This window comes from Hyperolius riggenbachi, chromosome 5 (genome assembly GCF_040937935.1).
Source record: "Hyperolius riggenbachi isolate aHypRig1 chromosome 5, aHypRig1.pri, whole genome shotgun sequence".
Classification (NCBI taxonomy): Eukaryota; Metazoa; Chordata; class Amphibia; order Anura; family Hyperoliidae; genus Hyperolius; species Hyperolius riggenbachi.
The window spans coordinates 446,289,337-446,311,964 of NC_090650.1; the positions used below are offsets into that span (position 1 = coordinate 446,289,337).

The 22,628-nt window shown below is 47.7% G+C and overlaps 1 protein-coding gene across 3 annotated transcripts in view; it reads left to right on the top strand.

Annotated features, from left to right (window-relative positions):
- The window catches only part of KIFC2 (kinesin family member C2), a 91,600-nt gene continuing 68,972 nt past the window's right edge, over positions 1 to 22,628 (top strand). For all 3 annotated transcript variants that reach the window (XR_011020993.1, XM_068238181.1, XM_068238182.1), the window contains exons 1-2: positions 1 to 75; positions 345 to 486. Coding sequence is in view for 2 of the 3 variants with exons in the window: in XM_068238181.1 (XP_068094282.1) it covers positions 391 to 486 (96 nt within the window). In the remaining variant the exon portion in view is untranslated. The remainder of the gene's footprint in view (positions 76 to 344; positions 487 to 22,628) is intronic.

Consider the following 22,628-nt stretch of genomic DNA (forward strand, 5'->3'; position numbering starts at 1 on the left):
AGGAGGAGAAGGAGGATGGTGGAATAGCAGAGAGAGGAGCAGAGTGATGGACGGGATGGAAGGTGCAGCAAGACGGTATGTTCTCCTCTCTCCATGGATGGATGGATGACTGGTTGGATGGATGATTGGATGGATGGATGGATGGCTTTGACATCTGTTATGGGGATACAGAAAATACAACGCTGCTCTGGAGACCTTGTTCTGCTTTCTGCCTATCCATACATAGATCAATAACAAACACTCCATCCCCATCCCAGCAAGATCCTTCCCCACACTCAGCTCTGTGTTCTCAGCTCCCCGCTGTGTCTGATCTGTAATCTCAGTCATTTCTCTGTTATGTTCAGAGCTGCTCTACACCTCATCTGATCAAGGAGGACTACATCTCTCAGCATGTACGCCTTCTACTCCTTGCTGGTCTACATCATCTACACCTTCTTCAGGAAGCTGCCCTCAGGAGGGAAAGCAGCTGGAGACCCACCAGGACAGGTAAGTGTCAGGGATGTGATACAGATGCCATTGCAGTGGGGTTCTGGTAGGATCCTTTGCTCTTCCCAAAAATAGAGGAGGAATGTCAGAGAAACCAAAATATCCATAGAGTGTACAATTCAGGGGGGGGTTGAAGCTAAATCCATAGAGCGGACCATTTTGGGGGGGGGGGGGGGGTCTTGTGGGGGGAGTGAAGCTAAATCCATAGAGCGGACCATTTGGGGGTCTTGTGGTCAGTGAAACTGTACACACAGAGTGGAGCATTCGGGGGTCTTGTGGTGGGCGTGCAGAGGGCCGACTTTGAGAATCCTGTATACTGAGGAACCACAAAACAAATCATGGCTTATGGACCAATATCCTGGTTTCTACCAAGGACTGAACATCAGACACAGATAGGAGGACACTGATGGTTCTGTGATGATTGGAGGGTTTGGTGACGAGTTATCTTATCATCATTATCATCATCATGCAAAGACAGCATTTATTATTTGTAATATTTCTTCATAGAGGGATATGTAGATGAGATCACCGTAATGTAAATAATCTTTGCCGTATGGCTTTCCACTCTATGTAAACAATGTTACCAATAGGTGCCGAGGCCCAACCACATGAAGCTATGTGAGGTCATCGGTCCCTGGAGTAAACATAGCAAACCGCTGTAAAGTCAGTGAACCGTATACGATGCAGCAGTTGCGTAGTGTTAGGGGGTGCAGGGCCCAGCCACATGAAGCTATGTTAGTACATCGGCCCCTCATAGCGGATGGCTGTAATGTTAGTGGACAGTATACGATGCAGCAGTGGTGTAGTGTTAGGGGGTGCAGGGCCCAGCCACATGAAGCTGTGTTAGTACATCGGCCCCTCATAGCGGATGGCTGTAATGTTAGTGGACAGTATACGATGCAGCAGTGGTGTAGTGTTAGGGGGTGTAGGGCCCAGCCACATGAAGCTATGTTAGTACATCGGCCCCTCATAGCGGATGGCTGTAATGTTAGTGGACAGTATACGATGCAGCAGTGGTGTAGTGTTAGGGGGTGCAGGGCCCAGCCACATGAAGCTGTGTTAGTACATCGGCCCCTCATAGCGGATGGCTGTAATGTTAGTGGACATTATACGATGCAGCAGTGGTGTAGTGTTAGGGGGTGCAGGGCCCAGCCACATGAAGCTATGTTAGTACATCGGCCCCTCATAGCGGATGGCTGTAATGTTAGTGGACAGTATATGATGCAGCAGTGGTGTAGTGTTAGGGGGTGCAGGGCCCAGCCACATGAAGCTATGTTAGTACATCGGCCCCTCATAGCGGATGGCTGTAATGTTAGTGGACAGTATACGATGCAGCAGTGGTGTAGTGTTAGGGGGTGCAGGGCCCAGCCACATGAAGCTATGTTAGTACATCGGCCCCTCATAGCGGATGGCTGTAATGTTAGTGGACAGTATATGATGCAGCAGTGGTGTAGTGTTAGGGGGTGCAGGGCCCAGCCACATGAAGCTGTGTTAGTACATCGGCCCCTCATAGCGGATGGCTGTAATGTTAGTGGACAGTATACGATGCAGCAGTGGTGTAGTGTTAGGGGGTGCAGGGCCCAGCCACATGAAGCTATGTTAGTACATCGGCCCCTCATAGCGGATGGCTGTAATGTTAGTGGACAGTATATGATGCAGCAGTGGTGTAGTGTTAGGGGGTGCAGGGCCCAGCCACATGAAGCTATGTTAGTACATCGGCCCCTCATAGCGGATGGCTGTAATGTTAGTGGACAGTATACGATGCAGCAGTTGCGTAGTGTTAGGGGGTGCAGGGCCCAGCCACATGAAGCTATGTTAGTACATCGGCCCCTCATAGCGGATGGCTGTAATGTTAGTGGACAGTATACGATGCAGCAGTGGTGTAGTGTTAGGGGGTGCAGGGCCCAGCCACATGAAGCTATGTTAGTACATCGGCCCCTCATAGCGGAAGGCTGTAATGTTAGTGGACAGTATACGATGCAGCAGTGGTGTATTGTTAAGGGGTGCAGGGCCCAGCCACATGAAGCTGTGTTAGATCATCCGCCCCTGGAGTAATCATAGCTGTAATGTTAGTGGGCAGTATGCAGGCTTACCACCTGATCAGCTTGCCTTGCTATCCCTCATGGGGCTGTTCTGGTACATCCAAGAAATGACATGAATATTTAACAACCCCACTCCTGGAGTGACGGCTGCCTGGTCTCAGTAACAGCAGGACTGCCAACTGCTGATCACATGTGTGATGTACAGGTCAATAGACAGACACAGACAAAGAAGATTTATATTGCGCTTTGCTCCTGGTAGATCCATTCATATTCTATACTAAAAACAACATTTAGGTTGAAGTAAACACATACTCCTCCTCTACATCAATGCACTTTTTGATTTCACATGCTAGTTCAGTATAATGGAAAAGGAATCATTAAAAAAAATGGAAAATACATATTTCTTCCCTAATTCCCCATGGTTGGTATGATGGGAGGTGTGGCTGGGGCATGGTGGTAGGTGTGGCTGGAGGGTTATGGGAGGTGTGGCTGGAGCATGATGGGTACATGTGGTGGGGGCGTGATAGGAGGTGTGGCTAGGGGTTGATGGGAGGTGAGGCTGGGGTGTAATGGGAGGTGTGGCAGGGGCGTGATAGGTCGGTGTGGCAGCCAGGCGCATGATGGTAACTGTGGCTGGGGTGTGATGGGAGGTGTGGCTGGGGGGTGATAGGTTGGTGTGGCAGCCAGGCGCATGATGGTAACTGTGGCTGGGGTGTGATGGGAGGTGTGGCTGGGAGCATGGTTGGAGGTGTGACTGGGAGTTGATGGGAACTGTAGTTAGGGGTTGATGATGGGAACTGTGGCAGTGGCCTAATGGGAGGTGTGGCTGGGGCGTAATGGGAGGATTGACTGGAGGGTGATGGGTACTTGTGGCAAGGGGGGTGATGAGAGATGTGGCTGGGGGCATGATGGGAGGTGTGGCTTGGGGGATGATGGGAGGTGTGATGGGTTCGTGATGGGAGGTGTGGCTGGCGGATGATGGGAACTGTGGCAGGGGTGTGATGGGAGGTGTGGCTGGTGAGTGATGGGAGGTGTGGCTGGGGTGATGGAAGGTGTGGCTGGTGGATGATGGGAACTGTGGCGGGGGTGTGATGGGAGGTGTGACTGAGGGGCTGATGGGAGGTGAGGTGGGGGCATGGTGGGAGGTGTGGCTGGGGCGTGATGGGAGGACTGACTGGAGGGTGATGGGTACTTGTGGCAAGGGGGGTGATGAGAGATGTGGCTGGGGGCATGATAGGAGGTGTGGCTTGGGGGATGATGGGAGGTGTGACGGGGCGTGATGGGAGGTGTGGCTGGTGGGTGATGGAAGGTGTGGCTGGCGGATGATGGGAACTGTGGCAAGGGTGTGATGGTAGATGTGGCTGGTGAGTGATGGGAGGTGTGGTGGGGGCGTGATGGGAGAAAAGCTGGGGGCGTGATGGGAGGTGTGGCTGGGGGCGTGATGGGAGGTGTGGCTGGGGGCGTGATGGAAACTGTTGTGGGGGCGTGTCAAGTGTCTAAATATTTTTACTTTTCAATAGAGAAAATGATCAGATCAGGCAACAAAATATACAGACTAGTGACTAAACATATTAGAGGCAGAGGATCAGCAGGACAGCCAGGCATCTTGTATTGCTTAAAAGGAAACAAATATGGCAGCCCCCATATCTCTCTCGCTTCAGTTGTCCTTTATAGAGGTAGTTTAGGGCCCGTTTCCACCAGAGCGGTTTTCACTCCGAATCCGCAGAGTTTCCCCGCAGGCAAATCACGCAGGGAAGCTCTGCCATAGAGAACAATGGCACTGCTGGCCGAATCGCTTGCGTTAGCGATTCAGCCACAATTTCCATCCGAATTTGTGCGAATCCCATAGCCATGCATGGCACGGCTGCTGGAATTCCTCAGCGACGTATCCGCAGACCCGGAAGTGCCGTGCGCGTCTCGCAGACACATGCGGCTCTAGTAGAAACGGGCCCTTAATGAAAAACGTATTTATAAATGATTTGATCAGTGTTTGCTCATTGTAAAATCTTTCTCCCTGATTTACATTCTGAAATATCACTGGTGGTGACATGTTTAGTTCTGACAGTTGACCATGGTCATGACATCACACTGTGGGAGGGATTACCACAATATCAGCCATACAGACCCTCCTGATGGGAAAAGGTAAAGATTTCTCATGGGAAAGGGGGTATCAGCTACTGATTGGGATGAAGTTGATTTCTTTAAGCTCTGGCAACTTCCAAACTACGGCAGGGATTTTAATAGGTAGTCCACAGTTGCTGCCTGATTACTGCTGGTTCGGGCCCCACACTGCATTGCGATCGCACAAGCAGCAATTTCCACTAGCCGCCATTGCGACGTACCGTATATCTTCTGGGAATGGAGCGCGATCACGACAAGAATCGCAGAATCCAGCGATTGCGGGACCATCTTTGTGATAAAGTATTGTGATAGCTTTCTGACTAAACAACTGAGTGCTGCTATTTGTAGGAGTCAAGCCGCCCCTTTCATATTTGTGCTTCTGCATACTTTGGCCTCTATTCACAATGAGTTACCGCATTCGCAAACGAAACGTTGGAAAATGACCGACTGACGTACGACCGTGTCCACATTCACAATGTTTTCCACCTGAAATTACTGTTTGCTGAAGAAGTGCGAAAAAAGGGATAAATGTGCGGAAGCATGTCGGTAAAAAATCGTTATTTTAGAGGTAAATTTCGCAAAAAATAATCTTCGTAATTAAAAAGAAAACATAATTTCATCCTTAATTACCGATTTTTTATCACCTGGCGGTATTTTTTGCTTCATATCCAATTGTAATCTAGAGCCTTCTGAGCTGTGTTTGCTGGACTTTGTCCACAGAAAATTATATTTTACACGCTTATTCCGCATTTTTAATGAACATTTTTTTTTCACTATTACCACCGTCTTATCACACTTTTTTTACCAACCTTTACTCACACTTGGAAAAAAAATTGTGAACGTGGAAAAAAAACGGTAATTACCACAATTGGTAATTTTTCGTTACACATTACTTGACCACACAATATCGTGAATGGAGGCCAATGTCTCAGCAAACCCCTGTCCTTAATTATTTACTGCAAGTGCGAATCTTTCCGCCTCACTCACGGAGCCTCCAGTCCCCCGCCACCAGCTAGTTCTGCTTCTACCAGCCCCATGCAGCCATCCTGTGCTCTCGTAGTCACTCACTGCTGCTCCAGTCCCCCGCCACCAGCTAGTTCTGCTTCTACCAGCCCCATGCAGCCATCCTGTGCTCTCGTAGTCACTCACTGCTGCTCCAGTCCCCCGCCACCAGCTACTACTGCTTCTACCAGCCCCATGCAGCCATCCTGTGCCCTCGTAGTCACTCACTGCTGCTCCAGTCCCCCGCCACCAGCTAGTTCTGCTTCTACCAGCCCCCTCCAGCCGTCCTGTGCCCTCGCAGTCACTCACTGCTGCTCCACTCCCCCGCCACCAGCTAGTTCTGCTTCTACCAGCCCCCTCCAGCCATCCTGTGCCCTCGCAGTCACTCACGGAGCCTCCACTCCCCCGCCACCAGCTAGTTCTGCTTCTACCAGCCCCCTCCAGCCGTCCTGTGCCCTCGCAGTCACTCACAGAGCCTCCAGTCCCCCGCCACCAGCTAGTTCTGCTTCTACCAGCCCCCTGCAGCCGTCCCGTGCCCTCGCAGTCACTCACGGAGCCTCCAGTCCCCCGCCGCCAGCTAGTTTCGTTTTTGATGACAGGCCCGACAGGACTGTTTTTCTTCACATCCAGTCCACAATATCGTCCTGCGCCTGTGCAGGACGCTATTGAGGAGGGGAACATGAAGAAGGATACGCATGGCCAGGCCTGCGCAGGTGCAGAAAGCCCGCCGACTCCCTGTCAGGGCCTTTCAGCGAAAACGAAACTAGCTGGTGGCGGGGGACCAGAGGCTCTGTGAGTGACTACGAGGGCACGGGATGGCTGGAGGGGGCTGGTAGGAGCCCCAGGCAAGAAAAACTGATTTTTTATTTCTGGCTTAAATGTCTCTTTAAAGAGTTGGGGTAGACCTTCTTGAAGAGGTGAGGTTTTTTTTGTGCTTAATAGTTGAAAGTTGACTGCAGTTAGTGACTGCAGTTAGTTTTAAGGACCTGTTTGAAGGTGTTGAAGGAGGGGGCAAGGCAAGCCTGATGGGCAGTGGGAGAGAGTTCCACAGGATGGGGGCAGCACTATTGAAGTTCTGCAGTCGTACATGGGAATGCGAGATGCGTAAGGTGATTAGGAGGAGGTCGTTGGAGGATTAAAGTGGGCAGCCAGGTGTGTATCTACTGAACAGGTCAGAGATGAAGGTGGGGAAAGATCTTGAAGCAGATCAGGAGCCAGTGGATGGATTTGCTTAGGGGAGTCATGGAAATGGTACGATGGGAGGAGTACATTAGTCTGGCTGCTGCGTTCATGATGGAAAGTAGGAGGGTGATGCGGTTCAACGGGAGGCCTGACAGGAGGGTGTTGCAGTAGTCCAGGAAGGAGATAATGAGAGCATGGAGGAGAAGTTTGGCAGTATCTGTCTGGGGTCAGAGAAAGGTCTGATAGGAGGGTGATGCAGTAATCCAGGTGGGAGATGATGAAGGCATGGACAAGGAGTTTGTCAGTGTCCAGGGTCAGAGGGAGGACCGACAGGTGGGTGTTGCCATAGTCCAGGCGGGAGATGATGAGGGCGTGAATGAGGAGTTTGTTTGGCAGTGTCTAGGGTCAGAGGGAGGCCTGACAGAAGGGGTTGCGATAGTCATGGTGGGAGATGATGAGAGCATGGAGGAGGAGTTTGGCAGTGTCCGGTTCAGAGGGAGGACTGACAAGAGGGTGTTGCAGTAGTCCAGGCGGGAGATGATGAGGGCATGGACGAGGAGTTTGGCAGTGTCTGGGGTCAGGAAGGGGCGGATCATGAAGATGTTGCATAAATGGATTTTGCATGCCTTAGCAATGGTTTGGATGTGGGGTACGAAAGAGATGGTCGAGTCCATGGTGACACCCAGGCAGCGGGCTTGTGCGGTCAATTTGGGGGGTCTCAGGCACGATCGGAGATGTGAGGAGCGCAGGCCTCTCTGGAGTAAATCTTCACACAGACTTCTTGGTTGTCATAGAAACTGAGCAATGAACTAGATAGAATTCAGAGTCTTTGTATGGAGATTAAATAATTCCTCTAATAAATATACGAGTGTGATGGTCGTGCTGGGAGGAGAAGGAAAAGATTAGAGGTAGACCCAGAAACAAATAATGTAGCAATAATACCATAAGAGCCTAGGCTGACCAGGCGTCCTCTTTTGCCCGGACAGGTCAACTTTTTCAGACCTGTCCTGGCCGTCCTCACGGGTTTTTGAAATGTCCGGGTGAAGAGAGCCGAACACAGCCGACTCTCTGGGATCCGAGGCCAAGACTTAGTCCAGTGTTTTCCCCAGAGCCTATCAGCTGGGCGGTAATGTGGTCCGGATCATGAACGATTTGGATCTTTTTTGTGAGTCGAATCATCCGGATCATTACAATGAACGATTCGGTTCACAGCAGATGTCTGGAAGAAACAGGAACTGCAGCTTCTTCCTGAGTGCCTGTGTGTGTTCAGTGTGTGAGTCAGGGGCAGACTGGCCAGGGGGAAGGGGGGCAATCTCCCCCCAGGTCTCCTTTCATTCAGTGATTTAGGGCAGGTCTGGTGTATTCAGGTTTGTTGTTGTAAGGCAATGTGAAACACTAGGCTAGCTGATAAAAGTGCAAATAGAGGGCAGGCAAGCTGGTAAATATACACAGCATGACTCAGAGCTTGCCTGGAGGGTCCCTGGGCAAATATCTGTCTAGTCTCTCCCCATTGTTATAAAAATAATGACTGCATGTGTGGATAAGGTGTAAAAAAAGTTGACAAGTTTGTGACAGTCCCTAGACTCCAGGAGGGCTGCTTTCTGACTTGTGTGAGAGACTGGCAGAGCCTCCTGTTTTCCTGCACTTCATCTCAAACACCTTTGTTAGTTAAATTAACCCCAAAGTGTTCAGTTAAATCACTGAGATATCCAGCTTTCAGTATGGGCAAATGAATGGCAAAACGTTCAGTACAGCATGTTTCACTTGTCTTTTCTCAGCAGTTACAGGTTTAGGATGAACAGAAGACATACAGCCATCCAGTTCTGCCAGAATACTAAATCATTGTGCTTAACTAGCATGGTTGTTACAGACTTCTCTGGAGTTCTCACCATGATTGTCATTGGTCACCTGCCTGTGTGATTTTATTGCATTTTGTGGGGAAATCTTCTGCGAATCTGATTGCATTTTGTGGTCGGCCGGCCCTCCACCACCATGTGGTCTGGAGAAAAAAACGGCCCTCCATGCCCGCGAAGTTGGACAGCACACTGCTAAGGTCTTGTATATTTGGCCCCACCCATGACCACGCCCACATGCTGTTGTGATCGTCCTCTTTTTTGGAAATCAAAATATGGACACCCTATAAGAGCTGATAGGGAGCGATATTCTGAAAATAGCGGAGTTATAAGGAGACCGCATACAGCTTGGCGAGCATTGATCGCCTGCACACACGTACAGCACCTCTGATTAAGTCTGCCCCAATCGGGCTCATTCCTCTACAATCGATCTGTTGAGAAATAAGAAGACATGATGGAGAAAGTCTGAAAATCTCCACAGCACTTCCTGTGAGTTCATTTACATAATTAGCTTGTGAATAGGGCGACAGCTCTTCCCAAGGGCTCTTTCATGTGAGAGGCTGATGGGTGGTTCATCCTCCTGGCAGCGAGCAATATTCCCATGTAATGTCATGCAGAGGTGGCAGCGTCTGAAAAGCTGGCCATACACTGGCCCGATTTGCCGCCGTTTCGATAGCAGATTCGATCACTGGGATCGAATCTGCTGCCAATCGTTCGCGCTACACGCCGAATTTCTATCCATTTTGTCGGATCCCGTCGATCGCTTCGTGCGGAAAATTACCACTGATCGCCCGCGGGTAGGGAGCGCGTCGCTAGCGGCATTCGATTGCCCGACGACCGACGCAATAGAGCCCGCATACAATACCTGCTCCGCCGGCACGACTACCCCCGGTCACCGCTGCTCCAGTCTGGTCTCCGGCATGCTTCAGTTCCTCCGGCCCGGCAGGAAGTTTAAACAGTAGAGGGCGCTCTACTGTTTAAACTTCCTGCCGGGCAGGAAGAAGTAAAGTATGCCGGGGCCGGAGTCCAGAGCGGAGACGGAGCAGCGGAGACCTGGGGACTGGAGTCGCGCCGGCGGAGCAGGTAATGTATGCGGGCGGGGAGAGCAGCAGCAGCACCACCACAACAGATTGTGAACGGTTTCAGGCTGAAATCGGTTCACAATCTGTTTACAGTAAAGGTAGCCATACGATCCCTCTCTGATCAGATTCGATCAGAGAGGGATCTATCTGTTGGTCGAATCTGATGGCAAATCGACCAGTGTATGGCTACCTTAAGCCTACACGTCTGTCACAGGGGGGTGTTACTCTGAGGCAAATACCGTGACATGCTGTATGTGAGCAAGGGCGTGGTCACACGCACATGTGACTCTATGGGGGGACGGCTCTCCACCACCTGTGCCAACCGGTGCACGGCAGCAGCTCACAGGCGGTAAATGCACCACCTTCTGCCTCTGCCTTCGGTGGTAATTGGAGCATTTGATAAAGCAAGTAATCAGTTGTGGAGGGGGAGGGGGCGAGAATCGAAGCTGAGTGTGAAATTCAATGGAGACTGAACTCTTGCACAGGACAGAAGGAAAAGAGAGAGAGAAGGGCACCCTGTGTGTATTTAGGGAGTTCAGCATGTCTAATTCCCCCTCATCTGTGACTAATCACAAGTTGTAATTTGATCTCTCCCCTGTGTCACCTGACTGCCATGGCAAATAAGGCAGATAAGCTCATTTGAAAGCACAGGGTGTTAACCCTTTGCCTGCTTCCATGAAAGCAGGAAGTAGACACACTGCAGATTTATTTCAGGATGTGTATCAGCTGTAAGAAAGAAATGTTTTTCTTTAAAGTTATGATGCTGTTGTGTATCTTTCAGAGCAGAGAGGAAGTTCTGAGTTCAGGTCCCCTTTAATAGGGGCAATGAATGAAATAATCTGACTTCTTCCTTCAGTTGACAGATGGCGAATTAAAGGACGCCTAAAACACCTCAATCTTTTGTTTGAATATTTTTCAACACGACAAATCCCGTCGATTTTTCCACTTGATAGAAGAATTTGAAAAATGGAACCACTATAACATAAACTTATAATTGATTTTGCTGACATTTTTTTAAAAAAGTACTAAAAAAAAAAATAGAACAGAAAAATACAAAAACTAAATATTTTATTCAATCTGATTTTTTTTTCAACATCCAATCAGATATTTATAGAAAATAAATATTTGGAAAAAAATCAATCGATTTTCTTAATCTAAAAAAAAAAATATATATATTTTTGATTTTTCTATATATTCGATCATTTTTGTTAAAATAAATGGTAAATCAATTGATTTGATTGGATTCAGTATGGCCACCTTAAAGGACCACTGTCACAAAAAATGATAACATTTACAGTATATACACAATAAATGTACATTTCTTCCACAGTGAAATGCACTGTACATTAAGTGGCAACAACAAAGGAAACAAGTCATTTCTAATGCATTTCACTCTGCTAGAAATGTATATGTATGATTTACATTTTTACAGCTTTTCATGATGATTGTCCTTAAAGGATACCCGAAGTGACATGTGACATGATGAGATAGACATGTGTATGTACAGTGCCTAGCACACAACTAACTAGGCTGCTTTCCTTTGTTTTTTTCTCTGCCTGAAAGAGTTAAATATCAGGCATGTAAGTGGCTGACTCAGTCCTGACTCAGACAGGAAGTGACTACAGTGTGACCCTCACTGATAAGAAATTCCAACTATAAAACACTTTCCTAGTCAAAAATGGCTTCTGAGAGCAGTAAAGAGATAAAAGGGGCCAATAGTTCATAGATTTTTAGCTCTGTCATACTTCAATGAATGCGTCATTGAGCAAAAACAATAAAACAGTAAAAACATAAAAAGTAGATTTAAATATAAAATAAAACTGGAATATCTTAAAAAGTCATGTTTGGGAGAAGGAAGATAGATACAATTGTTTATTTAATTAGTTTATTTTCACCTCAGGTGTCCTTGAAAGCTGCTCTGGTCAAATAATATGCTGGTCGTGCACTAAAGCAATATTTAAAATCAATATAATAATGATTTTATAAAAAAAAAGGGCAAATCTAAACTCAGACTTTGCGTTGATATGGGGTTGTGGACTGTAGTGAAAGTTCATGAACAGACGAATTTGGAGAACTGCCTTAGACTTCAATGGGCAGGCCAATTTTAAAACCTATAAACACTGTTTCTGGCCACAAAAGTGATGGAAAAGTCGACCTTATCTAGGGGGGGTCTGCAAACAACACATATGGAAGTGTACCTACGATTACTACATCGCATATACCTGGTCCCCCATAGGCTTCATCAAATAGACCCAACGAAAAGCCCACTCTGCTTCAGAGGATGCAAGGTTACGGGCACATTATATCACATCTGGTTTTCCTGCCCCAGGGTGTCTCGCCTCTGGGGAAGACTACGCCACCTCATCAATAACATAATTCCTAAACCTATCACACTGGACCCCAAAATATTTCTTCTAGGATACAAGCCAAAGGCAATGCTATATGCCCAACATAAACTTGTGCAATTCATTGCATGCGCTGCCAAAACGCATATTGCAGCTAACTGGCTTTCACCACACCTCTCCTACCTTCAAGTAGTCAATAGCATAAATTCTATAATGACCTGCGAACGTATCAATGCCACAATCAACGATAGAATGCCCCAATTCCAAAAAGTCCGGGAGCCCTGGTCAACCAATAAACTCTCTAAAGGCACCCAAGCACTGCTGGACCTCACACCCTCCCCCTGTTAGAAGGTTCACCTAATGGGGGTTTGCGGAACCCCGGGCCATATACAATCTTCCTAGACTCTCAATTATAACTGACCATAACAAAGATCTGACCGTGCTTTGTTTTTATGTTTTTATGTTTTTATGATTCATATGCTATTTCAATGTTTTTGTTACAACCATTTTATCGCTTTCCAGAACTGACATTTCTAGAACGTAAATGTAAAATTCATACCATGTGTATTATATGATATCTGTTGCCCATGTTGGGACAATACAGATATGTTATATTATGTTGTAATGTTCCTTTTGCTACTTTGGCACTTGAGTGCCTAATAAAAGATTTTGAAACTAAAAGTGATGGAAAAGTTGTTTCAAGAGGTCTGACACCTGGACTGGGGCATGCCGGAGGGGGATCCATGCCAAAAGTTGCACCAAAAATTACGTAGTTTACTCAGTTGTATTTTAGTTTCTAAAGGGCAGAAATCACAGTACATTCCTAAATTGTAAGGGTTAGGCCCACTTCACACTGACAGTAGAGTTGGGCCGAACCTCCGATTTTAGGTTCGCGAACCGGGTTCGCGAACTTCCGCGGAAGGTTCGGTTCGCGTTAAAGTTCACGAACCGCAATAGACTTCAATGGGGAGGCGAACTTTGAAAAAAAAAAAATTATGCTGGCCACAAAAGTGATGGAAAAGATGTTTCAAGGGGTCTAACACCTGGAGGGGGGCATGGCGGAGTGGGATACATGCCAAAAGTCCCCGGGAAAAATCTGGATTTGACGCAAAGCAGCGTTTTAAGGGCAGAAATCACATTGAATGCTAAATGACAGGCCTAAAGTGCTTTAAAACATCTTGCATGTGTATACATCAATCAGGTAGTGTAATTAAGGTACTGCTTCACACTGACACACCAAACTGTTCACTAAACAGAACAGGTATACAGTGGCGGGTTCACTGAACAGGTATACAGTGGCGGGTTCACTGAACAGAACAGGTATACAGTGGCGGGTTCACTGAACAGAACAGGTATACAGTGGTGGGTTCACAGAACAGGTATGCAGTGGTGGGTTCACAGAACAGGTATGCAGTGGTGGGTTCACTGAACAGTACAGGTATGCAGTGGTGGGTTCACTGAACAGGTATGCAGTGGTGGGTTCACAGAACAGGTATGCAGTGGTGGGTTCACTGAACAGGTATGCAGTGGTGGGTAGTGGTGGGTTCACTGAACAGGTATGCAGTGGTGGGTTCACTGAACAGGTATGCAGTGGTGGGTTCACAGAACAGGTATGCAGTGGTGGGTTCACAGAACAGGTATGCAGTGGTGGGTAGTGGTGGGTTCACTGAACAGGTATGCAGTGGTGGGTTCACAGTACAGGTATGCAGCCAGGAACAAGCTAAGCCTAACTAATCTTTCCCTATGAGAGACAGTCTGCAGCAGCTCGCCCTACTCTCACTAATGCAGGCACACGAGTGACCGTAATGGCCGCCGCTGCCTGCCTTTTATTAGGGGGGGGAGTGGCTCCAGGGGCTAGTGTAGCCTAATTGGCTATACTGGGCCTGCTGACTGTGATGTAGAGGGTCAAAGTTGACCCTCATGGTGCATTATGGGGCGAACTGAACTTCCACAATACTTCGCCTGCGGGACGCGAACGCGAACCACGGAAGTTCGCATGGAACCGTTCGCAGGCGAACCGTTCGGCCCAACTCTAACTGACAGACGAAACGCTGCGTTTAACGCACTGCAAACAACCACAAAGAGCTTTAGTGACTGTGATGATCCGCTCAGCTGGCTGCACAGGCAGACAGCTGTTTGTCCATTCCTCTAGTCTGTGGGCTGCAGGTCTCTGGAACAGAGACCTGTCTTTCCATTGCAAGTTTCTGGTCTGTTCTCTTGCTGGGGAATTTGCATACATTCGTTATGCAAATCCCCTACCTGCCTTCTTTGATGACTGGCACTATAAGAGCTTTATGTTTCCCAGAAGGCTTTGCTGGTCATTTCCCTTCCATGGTCTGTTCCTGATGGACACTGCTGGAGTGTCAGCCATTGCTATCTAGTATAGTTAATTCCTGGGGGTTGCTTTAGGCTCCCCTTCTAGCCCAGTCAGGTTGTATTATCTGTATTGCCTGTTCTGTCTTGTCTTGCCTGTTGCCATTGTCCTGTCCCAACGGTGGTCGACAGGAAATGGTTCTGATCCCTGTTCTTGGAGTATAGCTGGTGCAGCGGTTGCTACCAGCTATCTCTTCTGAACTGTCTCTTTGGATCGCGCTAGCCACTTTTCGCTAGCGCCGTGGATCCTTCTGTTCTGTCTCCTGGGATCGCGCTAGCCACTTTCCGCTATCGCTGTGGATCCTTCTGTTCTGTTCTACCTCTCTGGATCGCACTAGCATCCTGCGCTAGTGCTGTGGATCCTTCTGTTCTGTTACTCTGTCCCTGGATCGCACTCGCTTCGCGCTAGTGCTGTGGATCCTTCTGTTCTGCCTCTCTGGATCACGCTAGTCACTTTCGCTAGTGCTGTGGATCCTATCTCTCGCTTGTCCCTGTTTTCGTGTGTCTGTCTTGTCTGCTACGACCGCTTGCTGGAGGCTCGGTGAGGTAACCGTTAAGCAAGCGTTCGCGTCCTCTGTTTCATGTTTGTCTGTCGATGGTTAGTTAGGCGTGCTTGTCTCTATTGTGCTTATCACGTGGAGACCGCGCATAACCGCGTGCACTGTTGCGAATGAGTGCGGTGTTCGCGGTTAGCTAGCGTTTGTTATTTTCTGCACCTCCTCATTGTATGATTTGCTGTGCCTTTGCTATCCTCGTATTCTGTCCTGCTCTGTCTTGTGTCTCTATCGGCAATCGCCAATCTTGCGATTGCGTTCCCACTTTGTTTCCGCTGTTGTGTGTTCACTGTCACTGGGTGGCGGCTACTTTGGTGGACACACATTGGTTCTGTCCCTTTGCTCTGTTTCTTGTGGGCTATCCAGCCCTGCCTGATCGTACCTTGTCCTGGATCTGTACAATTCCCGTCTGGCATCTGTGGCTGTGCAGCGACTGTGTTCGCCTGCACTCCACAGCGCCATCTGCCGGAGGGAATTGCCCTCTGCGGGTGCATAGCACCTAACCTGGGTGTCCTCAAATATACGCTTGTGGAGGAAATCCGCCGCGTCACGTCTGGTGCGCTGACCGCGAATACGATTCCACAATCGTTACAGAATGACCAGCCAAACCAAAATTCCCAGGCCAGAGGGAACCTTTGATTTGCTTCAGATGTCATTGCCTGTGACAAAAGCATATGTGGATCCTATTATAGGTAGGATCGCACACTATATTAAAGCAGTTAAAAAATCTGTACTCGTTCCTGATCCCCACCCATATGGAGATTATCTAGACACCGGGTTGTTTGAACCACCATTTGCCTCATGGGAAATCGGGGCCTTGGTGGAAGAATTTGATTTTGATTGGAAAACTTTTTGCGATTTTTATATCGCAAAAAGCGCGGATGTCCTGAACGATTGTCTTGACTCTATGTACCTTTTGATTGACTCTGATGAATGTGACGAGTGTGTTGTGGATCTGGTGATGTATGTGTGGCAGATCATTTTGGATGAATTACACACACACCAATCAATTGACCCCAATAAAGAGGTAAAAGATTCCCGTTCTGTTCCTGCTCCAGTTCCATCTGTAGACTGTGCGCACTATGATTGTTCATCCTTTGTTAAGTGTGCATGGGAGCCCCCGTTTGAGAAATGGGAGATCGAGCTCCTGGTCTATGAATTGGAATGTGATTGGAGATCGTTTTGCAATCATTACCTTTCTAAAAATGAAGCAGTTTTGTATGCGTGCATTGAGTCTGCGTGCACTTTAACTACTTCCCGACCGCCGTATAGACAAATGGCGGCCGGGAAGCAGACGCCGCAAGGACCGTCGTATTGACAAATGGCGGCGGTCCTTGTTTGGGCATGGGCGGAGCGATCGCGTCATCCGTGACGCGATCCTCCGCCTCCGCCTGTCGCCGCTCACTCGCCGCAACATCCCGCCGGCCATACGGAAGCGCCGGCGGGATGTTAACCCGACGATCGCCGCATACAAAGTGTATAATACACTTTGTAATGTTTACAAAGTGTATTATACAGGCTGCCTCCTGCCCTGGTGGTCCCAGTGTCCGAGGGACCACCAGGGCAGGCTGCAGCCACCCTAGTCTGCACCAAGCACACTGATTTTCTCCCCCCCCCCGCCCCAGATCGCCCACAGCACCCATCAGACCCCCCCCTGCCCACCCCCCAGACCCCTGTTTGCACCCAATCACCCCCCTAATCACCCATCAATCACTCCCTGTCACTATCTGTCAACGCTATTTTTTTTTTATACCCCCCCCCCTGCCCCCTGCTCCCTCCTGATCACCCCCCCACCCCCCAGATTCTCCCCAGACCCCCCCCCCCCCCAGACCCCCCCCCATGCACTGTATGCATCTATCCCCCCTGATCACCTGTCAATCACCTGTCAATCACCCGTCAATCACCCATCAATCACCCATCAATCACCCCCTGTCACTGCCACCCATCAATCAGCCCCCAACCTGCCCCTTGCGGGCAATCTGATCACCCCCCCACACCAATAGATCGCCCGCAGATCCGACATCAGATCACCTCCCAAATCCATTGTTTACATCTATTCTCTCCTCTAAACACACACTAATTACCCATCAATCACCCATCAATCACCCCCTATCACCACCTGTCACTTTTACCTATCAGATCAGACCCTAATCTGCCCCTTGCGGGCACCCAATCACCCGCCCACACGCTCAGATTGCCCTCAGACCCCCCCCCCTTATCAATTCACCAGTGCATTCATTACATCTGTTCTTCCCTGTAATAACCCACTGATCACCTGTCAATCACCTATCACCCATCAATCACCCCCTGTCACTGCCACCCATCAATCAGCCCCTAACCTGCCCCTTGCGGGCAATCTGATCACCCACCCACACCATTAGATCGCCCGCAAACCCGCCGTCAGATTACCTCCCAAATGTATTGTTTACATCTGTTATCTTCTCTAAACACCCACTAATTACCCATCAATCACCCATCAATCACCCCCTATCACTGTTACCTATCAGATCAGACCCTAATCTGCCCCTTGCGGGCACCCAATCACCCGCCTACACGCTCAGATTACCCTCAGACCCCCCCCTTATCAATTCGCCAGGGCATTATTTACATCTATCCTTCCCTGTAATAACCCACTGATCACCTGTCAATCACCTGCCAATCACCTATCACCCATCAATCACCCCCTGTCACCCCCTGTCACTGCCACCCAACAATCAGCCCCTAACCTGCCCCTTGCGGGCAATCTGATTACCCACCCACACCAATAGATCGCCCGCAGATCCGACATCAGATCACCACCCAAGCGCAGCGTTTACTCTCCTCTAAACACCCACTAATTACCCATCAATCACCCATCAATCACCCCCTATCACCACCTGTCACTGTTACCCATCAGATCAGACCCTAATCTGCCCCTTGCGGGCACCCAATCGCCCGCCTACACGCTCAGATTGCCCTCAGACCCCCCCTTATCAATTCGCCAGTGCAATATTTACATCTGTTCTCCCCTGTAATAACCCACTGATTACCTGTCAATCACCTATCAATCACCCATCAATCACCCCCTGTCACTGCCACCCATCAATCACCCCCTGTCACTGCCACCCATCAATCACCCGCTGTCACTGCCACCCATCAATCAGCCCCTAACCTGCCCCTTGCGGGCAATCTGATCACCCACCCACACCAATAGATCGCTCGCAGATCCGACGTCCGATCACCTCCCAAGTGCAGTGTTTACATCTGTTCTCTACCCTAAACACCCACTAATTACCCATCAATCACTGCTACCTATCAGATTAGACCCCTATCTGCCCCTAGGGCACTCAATCACCCGCCCACACCCTCAGAATGCCCTCAGACCCCAGCCCTGATCACCTCGCCAGTGCATTGCTTGCATCTATTCCCCCCTCTAATCACACCTTGAGACACCCATCAATCACCTCCTGTCACCCCCTAGCACACCTACCCATCAGATCAGGCCCTAATTTGCCCCGTGTGGGCTCCTGATCACTCGGCCAAACCCTCAGATCCCCCTCAGACCCCCTTCCGATCACCTCCCCAGTGCATTGATTGCATCTATTTTCCCCTCTAACCACCCCCTGAGACACCCATCAATCACCTCCTGTCACCCCCCTAGCACTCCTATCCATCAGATCAGGCCCAATACAACCTGTCATCTAAAAGGCCACCCTGCTTATGACCGGTTCCACAAAATTCGCCCCCTCATAGACCACCTGTCATCAAAATTTGCAGATGCTTATACCCCTGAACAGTCATTTTGAGACATTTGGTTTCCAGACTACTCACGGTTTTGGGCCCGTAAAATGCCAGGGCGGTATAGGAACCTCACAAGTGTCCCCATTTTAGAAAAAAAGACACCCCAAGGTATTCTGTTAGGTGTATGACGAGTTCATAGAAGATTTTATTTTTTGTCAAAAGTTAGCGGAAATTGATTTTTATTGGTTTTTTTCCACAAAGTGTCACTTTCCGCTAACTTTTGACAAAAAAATAAAATCTTCTATGAACTCGTCATACACCTAACAGAATACCTTGGGGTGTCTTCTTTCTAAAATGGGGTCACTTGTGGGGTTCCTATACTGCCCTGGCATTTTAGGGGCCCTAAACCGCGAGGAGTAGTCTAGAAAACAAATGCCTCAAAATGACCTGTGAATAGGACGTTGGGCCCCTTAGCGCACCTAGGCTGCAAAAAAGTGTCACACATGTGGTACCGCCGTACTCAGGAAAAGTAGTATAATGTGTTTTGGGGTGTATTTTTACACATACCCATGCTGGGTGGGAGAAATTTCTATGTAAATGGACAATTGTGTGTAAAAAAAATCAAACAATTGTCATTTACAGAGATATTTCTCCCACTTAGCATGGGTATGTGTAAAAATACACCCCAAAACGCATTATACTACTTCTCCTGAGTACGGCGGTACCACATGTGTGGCACTTTTTTACACCCTAAGTACGCTAAGGGGCCCAAAGTCCAATGAGTACCTTTAGGATTTCACAGGTCATTTTGCGACATTTGGTTTCAAGACTACTCCTCACGGTTTAGGGCCCCTAAAATGCCAGGGCAGTATAGGAACCCCACAAATGACCCCATTCTAGAAAGAAGACACCCAAAGGTATTCCGTACGGAGTATGGTGAGTTCATAGAAGATTTTATTTTTTGTCACAAGTTAGCGGAAAATGACACTTTGTGAAAAAAAACTATTAAAATCAATTTCCGCTAACTTGTGACAAAAAAATAAAAACTTCTATGAACTCACCATACTCCTAACGGAATACCTTGGGGTGTCTTCCTTCTAAAATGGGGTCATTAGTGGGGTTCCTATACTGCCCTGGCATTTTAGGGGCCCAAAACCGCGAGGAGTAGTCTTGAAACAAAAATGACCTGTGAAATCCTAAAGGTACTCATTGGACTTTGGGCCCCTTAGTACAGTTAGGGTGCAAAAAAGTGCCACACATGTGGTATCGCCGTACTCGGGAGAAGTAGTATAATGTGTTTTGGGGTGTATTTTTACACATACCCATGCTGGGTGGGAGAAATACCTCTGTAAATGACAATCTTTTGATTTTTTTTACACACAATTGTCCATTTACAGAGGTATTTCTCCCACCCAGCATGGGTATGTGTAAAAATACACCCCAAAACACATTGTACTACTTCTCCCGAGTATGGCGATACCACATGTGTGGCACTTTTTTGCACCCTAACTGCGCTAAAGGGCCCGAAGTCCAATGAGTACCTTTAGGATTTCACAGGTCATTTTTGAGAAATTTCGTTTCAAGACTACTCCTCACGGTTTAGGGCCCCTAAAATGCCAGGGCAGTATAGGAACCCCACAAATGACCCCATTTTAGAAAGAAGACACCCCAAGGTATTCCGTTAGTAGTATGGCGAGTTCATAGAAGATTTTATTTTTTGTCACAAGTTAGCGGAAATTGATTTTAATTGTGTTTTTTCACAAAGTGTCATTTTCCGCTAACTTTTGACAAAAAATAAAATCTTCTATGAACTCACCATACTCCTAATGGAATACCTTGGGGTGTCTTCTTTCTAAAATAGGGTCATTTGTGGGGTTCCTATACTGCCCTGGCATTTTAGGGGCCCTAAACCGTGAGGAGTAGTCTTGAAACGAAATTTCTCAAAATGACCTGTGAAATCCTAAAGGTACTCATTGGACTTTGGACCCTTTAGCGCAGTTAGGGTGCAAAAAAGTGCCACACATGTGGTATCGCCGTACTCAGGAGAAGTAGTATAATGTGTTTTGTGGTGTATTTTTACACATACCCATGCTGAGTGGGAGAAAGATCTCTGTAAATGGACAATTGTGTGTAAAAAAAATTAACAAATTGTCATTTACAGAGATATTTTTCCCACCCAGCATGGGTATGTGTAAAAATACACCCCAAAACACATTATACTACTTCTCCTGAGTACGGCAATACCACATGTGTGGCACTTTTTTGCAGCCTAACTGCGCTAAGGGGTCCAAAGTCCAATGAGCACCTTTAGGCTTTACAGGGGTGCTTACAATTTAGCACCCCCCAAAATGTCAGGACAGTAAACACACCCCACAAATGACCCCATTTTGGAAAGTAGACCCTTCAAGGTATTCAGAGAGGGGCATGGTGAGTCCGTGGCAGATTTCATTTTTTTATGTCGCAAGTTAGAAGAAATGGAAACTTTTTTTTTTTTTTCTCACAAAGTGTCATTTTCCGCTTACTTGTGACAAAAAATAATATCTTCTATGAACTCACTATGCCTCTCAGTGAATACTTTGGGATGTCTTCTTTCCAAAATGGGGTCATTTGGGGGGTATTTATACTATCCTGGAATTCTAGCCCCTCATGAAACATGACAGGGGGTCAGAAAAGTCAGAGATGCTTGAAAATGGGAAAATTCACTTTTTGCACCATAGTTTGTAAACGCTATAACTTTTACCCAAACCAATAAATATACACTGAATGGGTTTTTTTTAATCAAAAACATGTTTGTCCACATTTTTCGCGCTGCATGTATACAGAAATTTTACTTTATTTGAAAAATGTCAGCACAGAAAGTTAAAAAAATCATTTTTTTGCCAAAATTCATGTCTTTTTTGATGAATATAATAAAAAGTAAAAATCGCAGGAGCAATCAAATAGCACCAAAAGAAAGCTTTATTAGTGACAAGAAAAGGAGCCAAAATTCATTTAGGTGGTAGGTTGTATGAGCGAGCAATAAACCGTGAAAGCTGCAGTGGTCTGAATGGAAAAAAAGTGGCCGGTCCTTAAGGGGTAGAAAGCCCTAGGTCCTCAAGTGGTTAATCAAGACTGGTGAATGTATCTCTGACTTTGTGACTCCGCTGTTTGACGTGTGGAGAATGATTTTGGATGAACTACATGCGCTTCAATCTGCTAATTCTTGTAAAAACACATTGTCAACGGACGATTGTTCCAATCCTCTGGATTTAAAGAAAGTGAGTTCTGAATGCATTTCCTTTCCCAAAGCTACTGAGTGTTTGAAGCCTGAGTGCAAGTCGTTCAGAGCAGTTGCTTGTGTGGAAGTTGAACCAGTGCGGTGTGATGTCGCCACCGCACGTATGGCTGCAAAAGGTCTGTGTGGTCCTTTGTCTAAGAAAGACAGATATTTTCCCTCAGGTTCTCTGAGATCGTCCATTTATGAACCTACTATGGGGAAAATTCCTAAGTTATGCAACTTTACGAAAATTATTGATGTGTCTAATAAAGTTTCTCCTGTTTTTGTCGCCACTTCTTTTGCAAATGAATCTATGGCTTATTCTGTTCACACCTGTGAAGGCCTGTTGCCTGATGACAGTTGCTCCAGTGTTTCTGTCCTAGATGCCTTGCAGTCTGCTACGCAGATCGCGGAGGTTTGCGCTATGGAAGCATCAGTTTCGCAACCTAAAGCGATCTTGGATCCGCAAATTTTGCGTTCTGTCTCCTCGGATTCGACATCGTTAGCCGAGTCTAAGAGTGAGACAGCACTTTGGTTTTACGAATCTGACTCTGAAGCATTTTTGCTGGGTCCAGAGAAGGTTTCTCTGAGCCTGCCCTGTACCATGAATAA